The 15,893-nt window shown below is 44.6% G+C and overlaps 1 protein-coding gene across 1 annotated transcript in view; it reads left to right on the top strand.

The window, feature by feature from the left end:
* Window positions 1-14,923, top strand: part of Srgn (serglycin) — a 34,300-nt gene extending 19,377 nt beyond the window's left edge. The window contains exons 3-4 of the mRNA XM_036167992.1: window positions 9,517-9,664; window positions 14,023-14,923. Coding sequence (XP_036023885.1) covers window positions 9,517-9,664; window positions 14,023-14,275 — 401 coding nt within the window. The 3' untranslated portion in view covers window positions 14,276-14,923. The remainder of the gene's footprint in view (window positions 1-9,516; window positions 9,665-14,022) is intronic.
* The last annotated feature ends 970 nt before the right edge of the window (window positions 14,924-15,893 follow it).

Below are 15,893 nucleotides of genomic sequence, written 5' to 3'. Positions count from 1 at the left end.
AACATATAGTTCCCACAAACGGTGAAGGAAATGTTGGGTCATGGTGACACACACGTCCTGGGGTTGTTTCTTCGAAGTGACTCCTAGCTAGCCTGTTCTTCCTTCCGGTAGAATTAAAACCTCACAGGTAACCTCGGAAATCCCTTATACGTTGAAAAAATATAAACTCATTTGTATCTGGTTATGCTAACATTGGAGGAATACAGGAAGTGACCTTGCTGAAGCTTGTTTCTACTTAGGCAAGCTTTGTGGTGTTGAGCCTCGAACCCAGGGCTCACGCATGGCAAGTACTCTACCACTGAGCTAGAGCCCCAGCTCTCTGTTTGAGACAGAGAACACGTTCACTCAGATCTTTTAGGGAAAAAAACTTTGGCTTGATGTAATGAGTCCCCAGTAGCCACGTGTGCTGCCAAGATAGATGACAGTGAATTCTGAGTTTGAGACATTCGGGTGACCAGTTGGCCATGGGTGTATCTCTATGTAAGCCTTTCAGTTGCAAAAGTTCCCAGAAATGTCACATTGCGTGCTGACTCTCATGGTAAAACAGCTGGAAACAAAACTCATTATTAGCAAGGAATGAAGAAGGAGCCAGGTTGGGTGGTTTATGCAGCACTCGAGAGGCAGAGGAGGCCAGCCTAGTCTATGTAGTTCCAGGATAGACAGGGCTTCATAGTAAGACCCTATCTCAAAGAAAAGAAAGAAAGAAAGAAAGAAAGAAAGAAAGAAAGAAAGAAAGAAAGAAAGAAAGAAAGAAAGAAAGAAAGACAGACAGAAAGAAAGAAAGAAAGAAAGAAAGAAAGAAAGAAGGAAAGAAAGAAAGAAATCATGGGGAAGGTGTGGGTGTGGACAAGGCAGTTGTTTATGTTTCCAACTTGTTGATTTAGTGCTCAGTTGGAAAGGGAAGTAAAGAAAAGGAGAAAATGAATGAACCAAAAAATCTAGGGTGTTTCCAAGGGGCTCTTGGCTCAGCAGCTTATGCTCATATCAGAACACGAACGGACGGAAACGGTGCTTGGCCATGAGTTAGTGGGAGCTTCTGCCCAACGGCAATGTTATCACTTGTCACACCTCTGTACGATGCCAGGTATGAATGCACTCCCTCTCTGTCTTTTTTTTTGTTTTTTTCAATGACACAAGGCCTCCAATCACTTAGCCCAGGCCGGCCTTGAACTCATTATTAGCTGAGGATGGCCTTGAACTTCTGATTGTCCTTCCTAAGCACTGGAATTACGTACACGTGCTACCATGCCCAGTTTGTAGAGTTCTGGGAACCTGGGCCTTTGTGCATGCTACACCAGCTACATGCTACATCTGCTCAGCTGCAGCCCCAGCCTTCTCCTTATCTTTATAAAAGTAGTTGAAGACCAGCTTGTCTGTAGCTTTCTGGTTCGGATGGTCAAATGCCCCAGACTTGTAGCTTCTTGATCTTAGGTTACTGTATTGGTTCTCTGGGTTGCCATAACAAAACACCAGAGACTGGGTAGCTTAAACAACAGAAATGCATTTTCCCCACAGTACCAGCATCTCAACTCAAGAGCCCAGTGTTGGCCATAATGCCCACATTCTGACACCTTTCTCTTTAACTCAGATGTTGGTGCCTGTGTCTTCACATGGGTCCTCCTCCACACACCCCGTTATCCTCTTCCTTGAAGGACATTGTCATATTGAGGGTCACCCTCATGGTCTCATTTTAACCTCATTTTCAGTGACCATGTTTCCAAATACTGGCACACTGGAGGCTCATGTAGGTTAAGACTTCACATGAAATAAATCTTACATAAACAGATAAGTCCATAACAAACTACTTATTTCTACAAAGTCAGCTAAAATCATCATATAAAATGCTGTGCCAAGTAATGGAAACTTTGGTGTGGATGGTAAGAAGAGATGGCTGCAGGGTGATGGTGGTGGTGGTGGTGGTGGTGGTGGCGGCGGCGGCGGCGGCGGCGGCGGCGGCGGCGGCGGCAGCGGCGGCAGCGGCGGCGGCGGCGGCGGCGGCGGCGCACACCTTTAGTTCCAGCACTAGGGAGGCAGAAGCACGTGGATCTCTGTGAGTTCGAGGCCAGCCTAGTCTACAGAGCAAGTTCCAAGACAGCTAATGTCACACAGAGAAACCCTGTCTTGAAACCCCACCCCCACAAAAAAGAACAATGGTGAATCTATTTAATATAGGTTCCATGGGGTCATTGATGTAGCCAGTGACTCCTTCACTGTATATTACCTTTTTAAAAAAAATGCCTATAACACTCTGGAGGTAGAGGCAAGAGGATCAGGAGTTAGAGGTCATCCTCAGCTACACAGTGAGCCCTGGGCTACATGAGACTCTGTCTTAAAACAAAATATTCACGGAGAGACGAGACGAAATGCCAAGTGCACGCACAGATGTGGTGTAGGGGCTGGGGCTAGCCCTTCAACCGTGGTGTAGGGGCTGGGGCTAGCCCTTCAACACACACAATAATGATGCTGGGTCTACTCGCACACAGCTGTTGGTCAAGTGATCACTGCCCAATGATGATCATCATGTTCAACATGAGGAGGAGTTATGACAGAAGAAGAACTAACTGGCCTGACAGCCACTGCCTCACACGTTCCTTACCTCAGTTTACCCCTTGCCAAATACGTGCTACTTATGCCCAAGATCTGTTACACTGAGCTTGTAAATCATTCACTTTCAAGGTCAGGATTAAGTTTCTAGACAACTCGGGGATTAGACATGTTCTTTTGTTGTTGTTGTTGGTTTGTGTTTTTTTGGTTTTTTTTTTTTTTTTTTGAGTTGAGGATCGAACCCAGGGCCTTTTGCTTGTTAGGCAAGCACTCTACCACTGAGCTAAATCCCCAACCCTCAGACACGTTCTTTAATTTAATTTAATTTAATTTAATTTAATTTAATTTAATTTAATTTAATTTTATGTGCAAGGGGGTTCGGCCTGCCCATATGTCTGCACCAGCCTGGTGCCCAGGAAGTCCAGAAGAGGGTGTCGGAGCTCCAAGAACCGGAGTTACAGACAGTTGTGAGCTGCCATGGCAGGTGCTAGAATTGAACCCGGGTCCTCGGCCAGAGCAGCCAGGGCTCTTAACCTCAGAGCTGTCTCTTCAGCCCGTTCTTTATTTAAAACAAAAACCTTTCCTTTCACTGGAGCCTTTGCTGTTTCCTGTAGAGGTGAGGGCAAACTGAAAGTGAACTTGGGAGCTTTTTATAGCCTGTCAAACGGTGCCAGACGGGGAAGCTCGCCGTCGTGTGCAGTTGATAGGACAATAGGAAGTAGCTCCAACGCAGATAACAGCAGTTGCCTAAACACTACCTCTTTTTTTTTTTCTTTTTTTTTTATGAATCAGAATAGTCGTTTTTTGGAAATTTTTTTGTTAACCTCCCTTTTGCTTAAGTTCCTTCTCATGCATCCGTAGAAAGTTTCCATTAAGAACAGAAAATTGGGGTTGGGGATTTAGCTCAGTGGTAGAGCGCTTGCCTAGCAAGTGCAAGGCCCTGGGTTCGATCCTCAGCTCCAAAAAAACAAAAAACAAAAAACAGGAAATTAACAGGTCAGTGGTGGCACACGCCTTTAATTCCAGCACTCGGGAGGCAGAGCCAGGTGGATCTCTGTGAGTTCGAGGCCAGCCTGGGCTACCAAGTGAGTTCCAGGAAAGGCGAAAAGCTACACAGAGAAACCCTGTCTCGGGGAAAAAAAAAAAGGAAATCAGTAAATTGTTGTCTGGTGGGAGGTGTGGTAGGTAGAGTATGAAGAGAGAGGAGGCCTGTTTGAGAGAGCTGTTGCCCTGCTTGCTTCCTCCCAAGAATGTTGACTGAGGCCGAGCGAGTGAGTGTGTACAGAGGGTGTGCAGAGGGTCTCTCCCTTAGATTCCCCTGTGCCATCAGCCAGCAGGTCCACTAGAGTGGGGCATTGGAAGAGGCAATGGAAGGCCTCCCTTTCATGTGAAAAATTGTGATTACCACACACATAGTGAGCATTTCTACAATCCCAGAACCCTGGAGGAGGCTGAGACAGGATTGCAAGTTCTTGGCTAGCCTGGGCTATGAAGGAAGACTCTGTCTCAAAAAATAAAATGGGTGGGCATGGTGGCGCGCACCTTTAGTGTGATGAGCATTTGGGAGGCAGAGGCAGGTAGATCTTTATGATCTTGAGGCCAGCCTGGCCTACATAGTGAGTTCCAGGGCTACGAAGAGAGACCATATCAACAGGGGATGGGGGCCATCAAGTTGGATGGGGAAGGAGATGAGGAGGAGCTGAGGGAGAGAAAAAAATATGATCAACATGCATTGTTATAAAAACAAAACAAAACCAACAACAAAAAAACTTCAATAAATTTTTTTTAAATGGCTGGCAAGGTGGCCCAGTGAGTAAAGACCAATGGTCACCAAGCCTGATGACCTGATTTTGATCTCTGGGACATGGACACACAGACATCGGGATAATAAAAACAAAACAAAACAAATAGTGATAATCATTAGAGATTTGCCCAGCAAGATGGAGTCCAGATACTCTTCAGGAACCAGGACCTTGTATCTTCACAGCACCCCCGCCCCCCAGCCGTGAACAGCTGTATCAGGAATTCATCATCTGTAACTGTGTTCTTTATTTAATGTACCTTTAATTTCATTAGAGTAAAAACTGGATGGATTTTAAAGTGGGATGCCTTCTACTTTTGACTTCTTTCTTATTTTATTCGTTTTTTCTTCTCTCTCTCTCTCTCTCTCTCTCTCTCTCTCTCTCTCTCTCTCTCTTTTTCCAGACAGGGTTTCTCTGTAGCTTTGGAGCCTCTCCTGGATCTCGCTCTGTAGACCAGCTGGCCTGGAACTCACAGAGATCCGTCTGTCTCTGCCTCCTGAGTGCTGGGCCACAAGTTCACATATCCCTGGCTAACTTTGAACCTGCTGTGTAGACCAGACTGGCCTTGAACTTGTGACCACCTTTCCATTCTCCTCAAGTGCCAGGTTTCATAGGTGTTTGTGACCAGCCTGGCTTTGGTTTCTTATTTTTTATTTCTTTATTTTAGACATAGGGTCTCAGGTGGCTCACGATGACCTTGAATCAGCTTGTAGTTGAAGATGACCTTGAACTTCTGATTCTCTTGCTTCCATTTCCCACCATATCTGTTTTGTGCAGTGCTTGGGGAGGAACCCAGGCCTTAGTGCATGCTAGGCAAGAACTCTACCAACTGACTACTTCCCAATGCCTTTCATAATTCTAAGGCAGTTCTAGTAAGATTTAGTTTCTACATTACACTGTTCACTCACCGACTTCCACACGGTGGCTGTTAGTCTGGTTGCAGATTGTGTAACTATCAGCAACAGCTTTTAGAAAACTTTCCTCTCTGTGGGTTCGAGGCCAGCCTGGGCTACCAAGTGAGTTCCAGGAAAGTCGAAAATCTACACAGAGAAACCCTGTCTCGAAAAAACAACAACAAAAAAACAAAAAAAAAGAAAAAGAAAACTTTCCTGATTCCTAAATATCGTGGATTCTGGGAGGGATCTTTCTATTCCAGGGATTTGTCTGGCTAATCTGCTAAAGCTACAGATTTTGTTTTGTTTTCCATAATGTAAAGATGTGGGTGTTGACTGGGGTGCCTTCTTGTTTTATGGGCTGGGAATACAGCTCAGTAGGAGGGCATTTGCAGAGGCTGCAACCCTGTAGGGGAAGTAAAAACATTCAGTTAGCTTTTCAGTAGACTTCCTCAGGCTCACATTTTCTCAGCTAGATAGGGCATCAGCCACTTGCAGAGGGGACTGCCCTGTCCCATCCAGTAGCCAGCAGCTTCCTGTGGCTACAGAACACTTGAAATATGCTGAGCCTAAACTAACGCATGAGTTCAAAATATGCACAATTTAGAAGAATTGGTTTAAAAGAGTATGAAATATCACACTCATAACTTTTATATTGATTCTGTTACAATATTTTAATATATCAACATGTACTTAGTTTTTACGTTTTTTTTTTTTTTACTTAAAAACGTGGCTTCTAAAGAATAAAAGAAGCAAAAACAAAACAACACAAAAACAAAACAAAACAAAATGCTGATGAAACATTCAACCTCAGCTGGAATTGGTACTACATTTTTATTAGCAAAGCTACTCTAGGCAGTTGAAGTGGGAAGACATCGCCCTCTGCTGGACAACAGCCTGCATTTCACCCACCACCCTCCTCCAAATACAAGTCACAGTTTGCTAGATGCCTCAGAGAAAAATCAAGAGGGGAAAATTAGTGTTAAAATGCATTGAACATGGAAGGCTTGTGTTGGCTGGCTTTACAAACTTACATCTCCTCTGAATCAGGAGCTCACAACTATAGTGTTATTCACATTTGAAACATAGTAAACCGAGAACCAGAGAGCAGTAGTAAGTGGTGACTGGGTCTCCCTCCAAGCTGTCTGCTTCCAGAAATGGACCAGCGTTGTCCTCTTCATCCCGGTAGTCAGCATTTGGAGAGCTGTAACCACAGTGCTGGTACCATTCCAAAAACCTACATTTTATTTTTCCTTTTAACATGATTTCCTACCTTGTTATTTTTTATGTTTGTGGGATTTTAGCCTTCATGTAAATTTGCTCTATGTGCACACCTGATGCCTGCAGAGGCCACAAGAGGGCATCGGATCTCCGGCAACTGCAGCTAATGGAGGTTGACAGCCACCCTGTGGCTTGTGGGAAATGAACCTGGGTCCTCTGCAAGAGCAGTAAGGGCTTAGCCCCTGAGCCATCTCTCCAGCTCTGTGTTAGAGGCTTTTAAATGTTTACATCACAGAAGAACGTTATTACAGCACTTTAGAAAACGCGGTTTAAAACTTGCCAGATTCTGCTACCATAGTTTTCTGCCACTTTCCCGATATTTGTTGATGCTGAATCGATGGTGTGTGCAAAGTGGTGTTTAAACACTTAAAGGGGCTAGAGAGATTGCTCCAGAGGTCCTGAGTTCAATTCCCAGCAAACACAGGGTGTCTCGGCACCATCTATAATGAGATCTAGCGCCCTCTTCTGGCCTGCAGGCATACATGCAGGCAGAACACTATACATAATAAATCTTACATTTGTTTGTTCAGTTTTGGTTTTGGTTTTCTCTGTGTCGTTTTGGTTCCTGCCTGGATCTCGCTCTGTAGACCAGGCTGGCCTCGAACTCACTGAGATCCGCCTGGCTCTGCTTCCTGAGTGCTGGGATTAAAGGCGTGTGCCGCCACCCAGCTAAAAATTTTTACAAGACATGAGCTGGAGAGATGGCTTAAATGTTAAAAAGTACCTGTTACTCTTGTTGAGTAGACACACACACACACACACACACACACACACTCACTCGCGCACCCACACCCACACCCACATACACATACATACACTCATACAATTAAAATAAATTAATTGGAGACACTGTAAGGGGCTGGTGAGAACCCAGGGGTTGGCACACACTAAGTGCAAATTCAATTCTACCCCTGAGCTACACCACTGGCAAACTCATTCATAATTATGGGTTTCCTGTACTGTAAATACTTTCTACCAGAACATGCATTGCCATTTGGTTCCTATCGTGTGACAAGTGAGCACTTGGCCATTCCTCTGAAATGTTTCATCCTCTTTCATCCAGGCTGTCAAACTCCTTTACCCCCTTTGCAAGAGTTCTAGGCACGCTCCTCCTGGCTGGGTGATTCTGAGGTGCTGGTGTGAGCAAAGCATGTCCTTAGGCGGGGAGATGAGGCACTCAAAGGCGGCTCGGTTTTTCTCACTGGTTTCAGCCTCATTAAAGTGCATCACAGCTCATGTACCCTACGACTTTAAATGGTGGTGTGCACCTGCGGTCCAAACGTATGCGGCAGAGTCAGGAGGCAGAGGCTGGAAGAAGATCTCCACACGTTCCATGCCATCCTTGTTTACATAAGTTCCAGGCCAGCCACGGCAGCCTTGTGAGATGCCGTCTGAAAATACAAAACAGATCAAAAATTCCGCAAGAGGCGACAAGCAGCTCTGATCCCCGGGTGGGGGCCTTCAAGATGGCTCCGCAGGTGGAGGCGCTAAGCCTGACGATCAGAGTTAAATCCCTGAAACACACGTGGTAGAAAGAGAACCAGCTCCTACAAATTGTCCTCTGACCTTCACTTGTGTGCTTTAGTGCACGCATGTTCCCCTCCCTCCAAGCCAATCAATAAGATGTAGGTTTAAAATTTTTTAAATTATCTGGGTGGCGGTGGTGCATATCTTTAATCCCGGCACTCCGGCAGGCAGAGGCAGGAGGATCTCTGACTCTGAGGTCAGCCTGGTCTACAGAGTTCCGGGACAGTCAGGACTACACAGAGCAACCCTGTCTCAAAAACAAATTTACATGCAGGGCAGTGGTGGCGCACGCCTTTAATCCCAGCACTTGGGAGGCAGAGTTCGAGGCCAGCCTGGTCTACCGAGCAAGATCCAGGAAAGGAATAAAGTTGCACAGAGAAACCCTGTCTCCAAAAACAAAAACAAAAACAAATACACTTTAAGGGCTGAGAGATGGTTCAGAGGTTAAGAGCACTGACTGTTCTTCCAGAAGTTCTGAGTTCAATTCCCAGCAACCACATGGTGGCTCACAACCATCTGTAATGAGATCTGGCGCCCTCTTCTGTATACATAAACAAACAAACAAACAAATAAATAAATAAATAAATTTTAAAAATTACATTGTCATGGGGTCCTAAAACACAAGTGGTAGGTAGGGTGCTGTACTGTTTGGGGTCTTCTTAGGGTGGGTCCCCAACTATTTCCCCTGCTTTGGAACTCGGGGTCGAATTTACTGCCTTGCGCATGCTATGTAAGTTCTCTACCACAAATTCTCTCACACTGAGTTGCTCAGGCTAGCTCTGACAGGCCTTGAACTTAGGATCTCCCTGCCTCAGCTTTCTGAGTAGCTAGGATTTCAGGCCTGTACCATGAGGCCTCATTCCTCAACCTGTCTGAACCATCAATGGGTTCATCTCCAACAGGGTGTGATGGTTCAGAGCTGGCATCCTAGGACGCAGAAGAGGGAGGTGAGGAGGTGCTCCTCTCCATTCAAGGTTGACCTGGGTTACATAGCAAGACCCTGTCTCCTAACATCGAGAACGAAAGCATAGGATGTGAAGCAGCTCTGTAAAAGAAGGTGGTGCTTTGGGATCAGGTACCAATCTCCATCCAGACTCCTCCACTGAGGACCTTTGTGCAACATGGAGATAAAGATATAGGTATGGCAACAGTGCTGGGCATGGTGGTGCCCACCTGTGATGCCAGCCCTGGGAATACTGAGGCAAGAGGACCAAGAGCTCGAGGACTGTGGTGACGCACACCTTTAAGACCAGCACTTGGAGGCAGAGGCAGGTGGATCTCTGTGAGTTTGAGGCCAGCCTAGTGTCCAAAGCAAGTTCCAGGAAAGGCGCAAAGCTACACAGAGAAACCCTGTCTCGAAAAACAAAACAAACAAGAATCCAATTAGCTTGTTAGAGACAGAGTGTAATAATACCAATGAGGCTGTATGAGAGATACTTACTGCCCGTGTGGGTTCCATGTTCGGACAGGTTACCCTGCTCGGAGAGCCAGGTACCAGTGGGTACGCTGCAATCCTGAGGGCAACTCTGCAAACTGTGTGGAGGAGAAAGGACCAATGTTTGACCTCATCATGGATGCATCCAACAACCTCCGCCCATCGATGACCCATTCTGCTTTGTAAGTGGACTTTTGTCCGATCTCAATCTCCCAGAAGTGGCAGAGGGTTTCTTTTCAGGTTCCTGCTGGGGCAACTCTGTTTTCTACTTCACATTAGGGGAAAATGTGCCACATGGGCTGAATGAAGCCTGAGATGTGCCAACATACGTGGGCTCATTCATGTTTCTGTAAGGTATTCTTGTGGGTGGCAGGAACAAACATTGAGAACTATTCCCCCAACATATATGGAAAATGATTGAATATGGTTTTTATTTATGCAAATAAAGTGTTTATATATTAAGATCGAATTAGATTTTTTTTTTTTTGAGACAAGATTTTACTATGTTGCCCTGGCTAGCTTGGAACTTGCTCTGTAGATCAGGCTGTACTTGAACTCACAGAGATCTGCCTACTTCTGCCTCTGAGTGCTGGGATTAAAGGTGTGCGCCACCACCGTGGTTTCTTGTTTGTGCTGAATTGGAACGTATTTATTAAATACTGAAATTAACGGTTTGTTTTTATCTTTTCTAGTTCTCATCAGTGTTTATTCAGTTTTACTTTGTGATTGACTTGTCAGTCAACATGTTCTGGAAAAACAATGATCTAAAAATCAATACTGTTAGGACCAACGGCAGCTAGGCATGGTGCCATATTCCTCTAAGCTGGATTAGTTATGGCAGGATGGTTGGGAATTCAAGTCCAGTCTGGGCTACATAGTAAGACCTTGTCTCAAGTCAGCTTCTCCAACTTAGGAACAGCCTGCTTTTTGTTATTGTTGTTGTTTTGTTTTTTGAGACAGGGTTTCTCTGTGTAGCTTTGCGCCTCTCCTGGAACTCGCTTTGGAGACCAGGCAGGCCTCGAACTCACAGAGATCTGCCTGCCTCTGCCTCCCGAGTGCTGAGATTAAAGTCGTGTGCTACCACCACCCGGCAACAGCCTGCTTTTGTTTTTCATTTGTGTGTGTGTGTTTACGTGCATGAACATGCCTCCGGGCATGTGTGGAGGTTGGAGGACAGTGTACAGGGGTGAGTTTTTGTCTAGGGGATTGAACTTATGTCATCAGGCTTGGTGGCAGACACCTTCATGTGATGAGCCATCTTTCTGGCTAGTGTGGGAAGATGCCAAGTCTCTGGTTCCTTGGCTGTCTCTTGTTGACTTTACATCTCTACTACTCCATGTTTAAGCAGCCCCACTTGGGTTAAATATTCAGAGTTCCCCTATACCCTACACCCACTAGCCTGTCTCAGACTTCTATTCTGTAGGTGCCTCTCTGGTCCAGCATCTTCTTCCACCAGTATGCAGACATTCTAGGGCTTCCTGACATTGGTTAGACCACCCCAACTCTGTATCTTTTGTTTTGTTTTTGTTTTTTTGAGACAAGGTTTCTCTGTATAACAGCCCTGGCTGTGCTGAAACTCACTCTGTAGACCAGGCTAGCCTCGAACTCACAGAGATCCTCCTGACTCTGCCTCCCAAGTGCTGGGACTAAAGGCGTGTACCGCTGCTGCTGCCCGGCTCCCAACTCTGTATCTTTATAAAACTGTTTCTCCACTCTGCTCTTCACTACGTCAGATTTTTTTTTTTTTTTTTTTTTTTTTTTTTTTTTTTTTTTTTTTGAGACTAAGTTTCCTCTCATTGTATAGAAATGTCTGGCCTGGAACTCACTCTGTAGACCAGGCTGGCCTTGAACTCATAGAGATCTACCTACCTCTCTGTCTCTCAAATGCTGTGATTAAAGGTGTGCGCCACCATACTTGGCACATCAGCACTTCATAGAAGGGATGCTTATGTTTGCCCCTCCCCCAACACATACAGTTGGACCATTCCTGACCTCAGTCCAGAGGATCTGGTGATTAAGACACATCTATTGATCATGTCTCTATTTTTAGGGCACTGGACCGCTTCCCTGCCTTCCTTGGGAAGGTTGACCTCACTACTTCCTCTGAAAGCCCCTTCCTGCAGGTGTCTACCATCCACCTTGTCTGGGTTGTTGGGTTCCCGTAGCTGCGTTCTCTTTGGCTCATGTTAAACATATGGTGTGTCCTGGCTCTGTCACAGGCCTATGTGTTTCCTCAAGGTGACCCCTGCCTGTTCCACACCTTTCAGTTCCGTCTGTGCGTCAGTAACGGTCACGTCTGCATCCTGCTCTCCGTGATCTGGCGGGCTGACGCAGCCTCCTGGGCACATTTGAAGACGTTTGTTTCCTGACTCTGCATTCCCTACCGTTTTCCTGATTGATTCATTCACTAGGATATTAACTTCTTGAGTGGGGACCTCACCTTTCTTTCCCTGTTGTATCTCAAGCAGTGAGGGCAAAGACCAGATAGTCAACAAACAATTTTTTTTTTTTTTTTTGCACAAATGACTGGGTATAATTCTTCCCAGTTTTACAGCCTATAGTTTGTGAATTTCCTGGAGAAAATGACCCATAGGCTATATAACATTTACAACCACCCCCACTTTTGAAACAGGGTCTTGATATGTAGACCTTGTTAGCCACAACTTTGTGGTCACCCCTTGACTCTTTTTCTTATGGGTTTTGTTTGTGCCACCATTCTGGGCTGGAAGTCAACTTTTGCCAAAGATGCTCTGCTGTCCAGATTTGCCAAGGATGGGTGGCCCCGTTTCTCTGCTCTGGTTTTCGTGCGCTCTTTAAAATGAGTTACACATGTCTAACCAACCCCCTGACTCAACCCTGGCAGCTTCCCCCTTTAGCTCAAGAAAACATATTCAAGTCTTATATTTTAGGAGAGAAAATTTAATGTTGAAGTTGTGGTAAGGTTAATAGCCTCCTCCAGGTGTGGTGGCCCACACCTTTAATCCCAGCACTCTCCAGACAGAGCATGTGGATCTCTACGAGTTCTAGGCCAGCCTGGTCTACAATGTGAGTTCTAGGCCAGCCTGGGATATACAAATGAGACTTTGTCACTAACAAACAAACAAACAAACAAACAAACAAATACTTTATAAAGAACTTCTTGAGCTAGGTATGTAGATACATGCCTGCAAGCCTCACATTTAGAAGGCTGAGGCAAGAGAGTCAAGAGCCTGAGACCATCTTGGCCTTCCTAATGACACCCTACCTACCTCAAAAGAACAGTGAGCATTAATCTTTGTTTTAGCACTATGTGAGGTCATTAGAAGTTTTGTGGAAAGCTTAAACTAGGAAACAATTTAATGTCATCTGTCTAGAATGATTTGGTGGTGTGCCCTTTCTTTAAGGAGAAAATATCAAAAGAGTTGTTTTTTTTTTAAGTAAGTGTTGCTAAAGAAAATAAAAACCAGGATTTCTGTAGTTAGTGATATGAACGATGAACACTGTTCATCTGGGTCTGCCTTGGGTAAATGTGGAACCAGTGAGGGCAATGAGTTAATATGATGAAAATAAGCAAACATTGACATAGGGGCTTGGTTTATTGTTTTTCTATTAAAGATGTATCTATTTTTTAAAAAAGATTTATTTACTTACTATGTATACAGTGTTCTGCCTGCATGTCTGCCTGCATGTCTGCCTGCCTGCCAGAAGAGGGCGCCAGATCTCATTACAGATGGTTGTGAGCCACCATGTGGGTGCTGGGAATTGAATTGAGGTCCTGTGTGGAAGAGCAGTCAGTGCTCTTAACTGCTGAGCCATCTCTGCAGCCCAAGATGCATCTATTTTTATTCTACATGGATGAATGTTTGCCTGCATATATGTACAGGCACCACATGCATGTCTGGTGCTGGAGGAGGCCAGATAAAGATGTCAGATTCTCTGAAAGTGGAGTAACAGGTGGTTGTGAGCCTCCCTGTGGGTGCTGGGAACTGAACCCAGATCCTCTGCAAGAGCAGAAATTGCTCTTAACCACTGAGTTGTCTCTTTAGCCTTGGCTTTTTGTTTTGAAGCATTGAAGAGGTTTTTAACTCCTTGATTTTCAACAACTGGGTGTCTAAGTATGTCTCCATTTTGTCTTGTTCCTCCTATTCTCCCTAACCTTACCCCATTTTTGTTTTGTTTTTGGAGGAAGACTCAGATAGCCCATGCTGGCTGCAATTCACCACGGGTCCAAGGATGATTGATCTTAAGCTTCTGATCCTGCAGCCTCCGCTGCCCAAAGCTGCAATCGTGTGTTACTTCACACACAGCTTATTTCTTTATATTAAAATATTGAAATTACAGCCGGGCGATGGTGTCGCATGCCTTTAATCCCAGCACTCGGGAGGCAGAGCCAGGTGGATCTTTGTGAGTTCGAGGCCAGCCTGGTCTACAGAGCGAGATCCAGGAAAGGCGCAAAGCTACACAGAGAAACCATGTCTCAAAAAAAAGAAAAAGAAATATATATATATATAAATTACATTATTGGTAAGTTGAACTTTACATTTTTTTCTTTGTATTTCAGGATGAGAGGATTCCCAGATGATATCTTCCCTATTTCTGAAGACATTTCTGGGTCAGGCTCTGGTTCAGGTTCAGGCTCTGGCTCTGGGTCAGGCTCTGGCTCTGGTTCCGGCTCTGGAAGTGGCTTCCTAGCTGACCTCGAATGGGAGTACCAGCCAGCAGATGAAAGCGATGCTGTCTATTACAACTATAGGCCTTTAGACAGGATGCTCCATGAGCAAAACCAAGAGCAACCAGAAGATCTGATTATATGAAAGTGACCGTTTCTGCTCCCCACATCCACACCAAACGATATAGTCAGTATACTTTGTGTATTACATTTAAATGATCAGTCTTGGGATAAAGAGTTTTACATGAAATTTAAAATACCTGGAAATGACTCTTAAATCCTGTCAGCTTTTCCTCGTGAATTCTTAAGGAATTATGCTTAAATGCTGTTACTGCCCTGGAAAATATCTGCACTTATATGTGTATTGAATAAACTTTATGAAATTAACTCCCACCCCATTATTATACAACAGCCTTTAAAAGCCACGCTGTTTTTGAAAAATTCAATTTGAATAGCAAATTGATGAACAATATTTTATGCCAAAAGTGTTCAGGAACTCTTGACTCGTATTGTGAATGACTGAAATGCTCCGTTTTATGATTAAAAATAAATAAAGTGAAACCATGACCTCCTCCAATGGCTACATGGTTTAGAGTGGTGACTTCATTGTGCTATGGCCATCAGATGTGATGGAGAAGCGGTGAATGTGGTTTATCAAAAAAGATTGTGGATCGTACAGTTAGCAGCTTAACACCTCACGTAACACAGAGTGTGGTCTCAATGCTTCACAATGCTTGCCCCTTTCCCCTAGATGCCTGTTTAATTTCAAATGTTAACTCCATTAAAGCAAAGATACTACCAAAGGGGGAAGCTTTCTGGGATTTCTTTTATTAGTCGAGGAAATAATTACTTTAAAAGTGATTTTCTTTTTAAATGTATATGTCTATACAGCTATCTATCTATCTATCTATCTATCTATCTATCTATCATCTATCTATCTATCTATAGAGAGAAATACATAAGATATGGAGGTGCTGGAGAGATGGCTCAGTGCTTCAGCACTGGCTGCTCTGGCAGAGGACCCAGGTTTAGTTCCCAGAACTCACATGGCAGTTCACAACAGGAGATCTGATGTCACTTTCTGGCTTCCCTGGACACCAGGCATGCACACAGTGCACATACATACATACATACCGGCAAAACCACTCATTCACGTAAATAACTATAGATATTATTGGTTTTTTGAGACAGGGTTTCTGTGTAGTTTTGGTGCCTGTCCTGATTTTCGCTCTGCAGACCAGGCTGGCCTCGAACTCATAGAGATCCACCTGGCTCTGCCTCCCAAGTGCTGGGATTAAAGGCATGCACCAACACCGTCCAGCAATAATAAATACTTTTAGAAACAAATAAAAACATACCCCCAAAACTAATTCCATAGCTTTGTATGAGTCTGTGTCTTTAATAGGTAGAGTACATGGGGTCTAAGAATGAAGGAGCAGAAATAAAGGACTCAATTGCATCAGACGTAACTCTGGAAATCTGTGCTTTCCATTCCTGAAACTGTTTTTCAGATTTAGATGTTCCCTTAGTTAACTTTATCTGTCAACTTGACAAAGCTTAAGGTTGTCTAAAAAGAAAATCTCCATTGAGAAATTGCCCAGATCAAATTTGGCTGTTGGAGATTGTTTTGATTGTTAATTGATATAGACTAGCCCACTGTGGGTGGCACCATTCCTAGGCGGTTGGTCCTGGGTTGTAGGAAAGCTAGCTTGGGAGAGAGCTAGCAGTCAGCAGTCCTTCATGGTTTCTGCTTCAAACTCCTG

This window comes from Onychomys torridus, chromosome 18 (assembly GCF_903995425.1).
Source record: "Onychomys torridus chromosome 18, mOncTor1.1, whole genome shotgun sequence".
In the NCBI taxonomy this organism is placed as follows: domain Eukaryota; kingdom Metazoa; phylum Chordata; class Mammalia; order Rodentia; family Cricetidae; genus Onychomys; species Onychomys torridus.
This window is presented reverse-complemented; position numbering and strand designations above follow the sequence as displayed.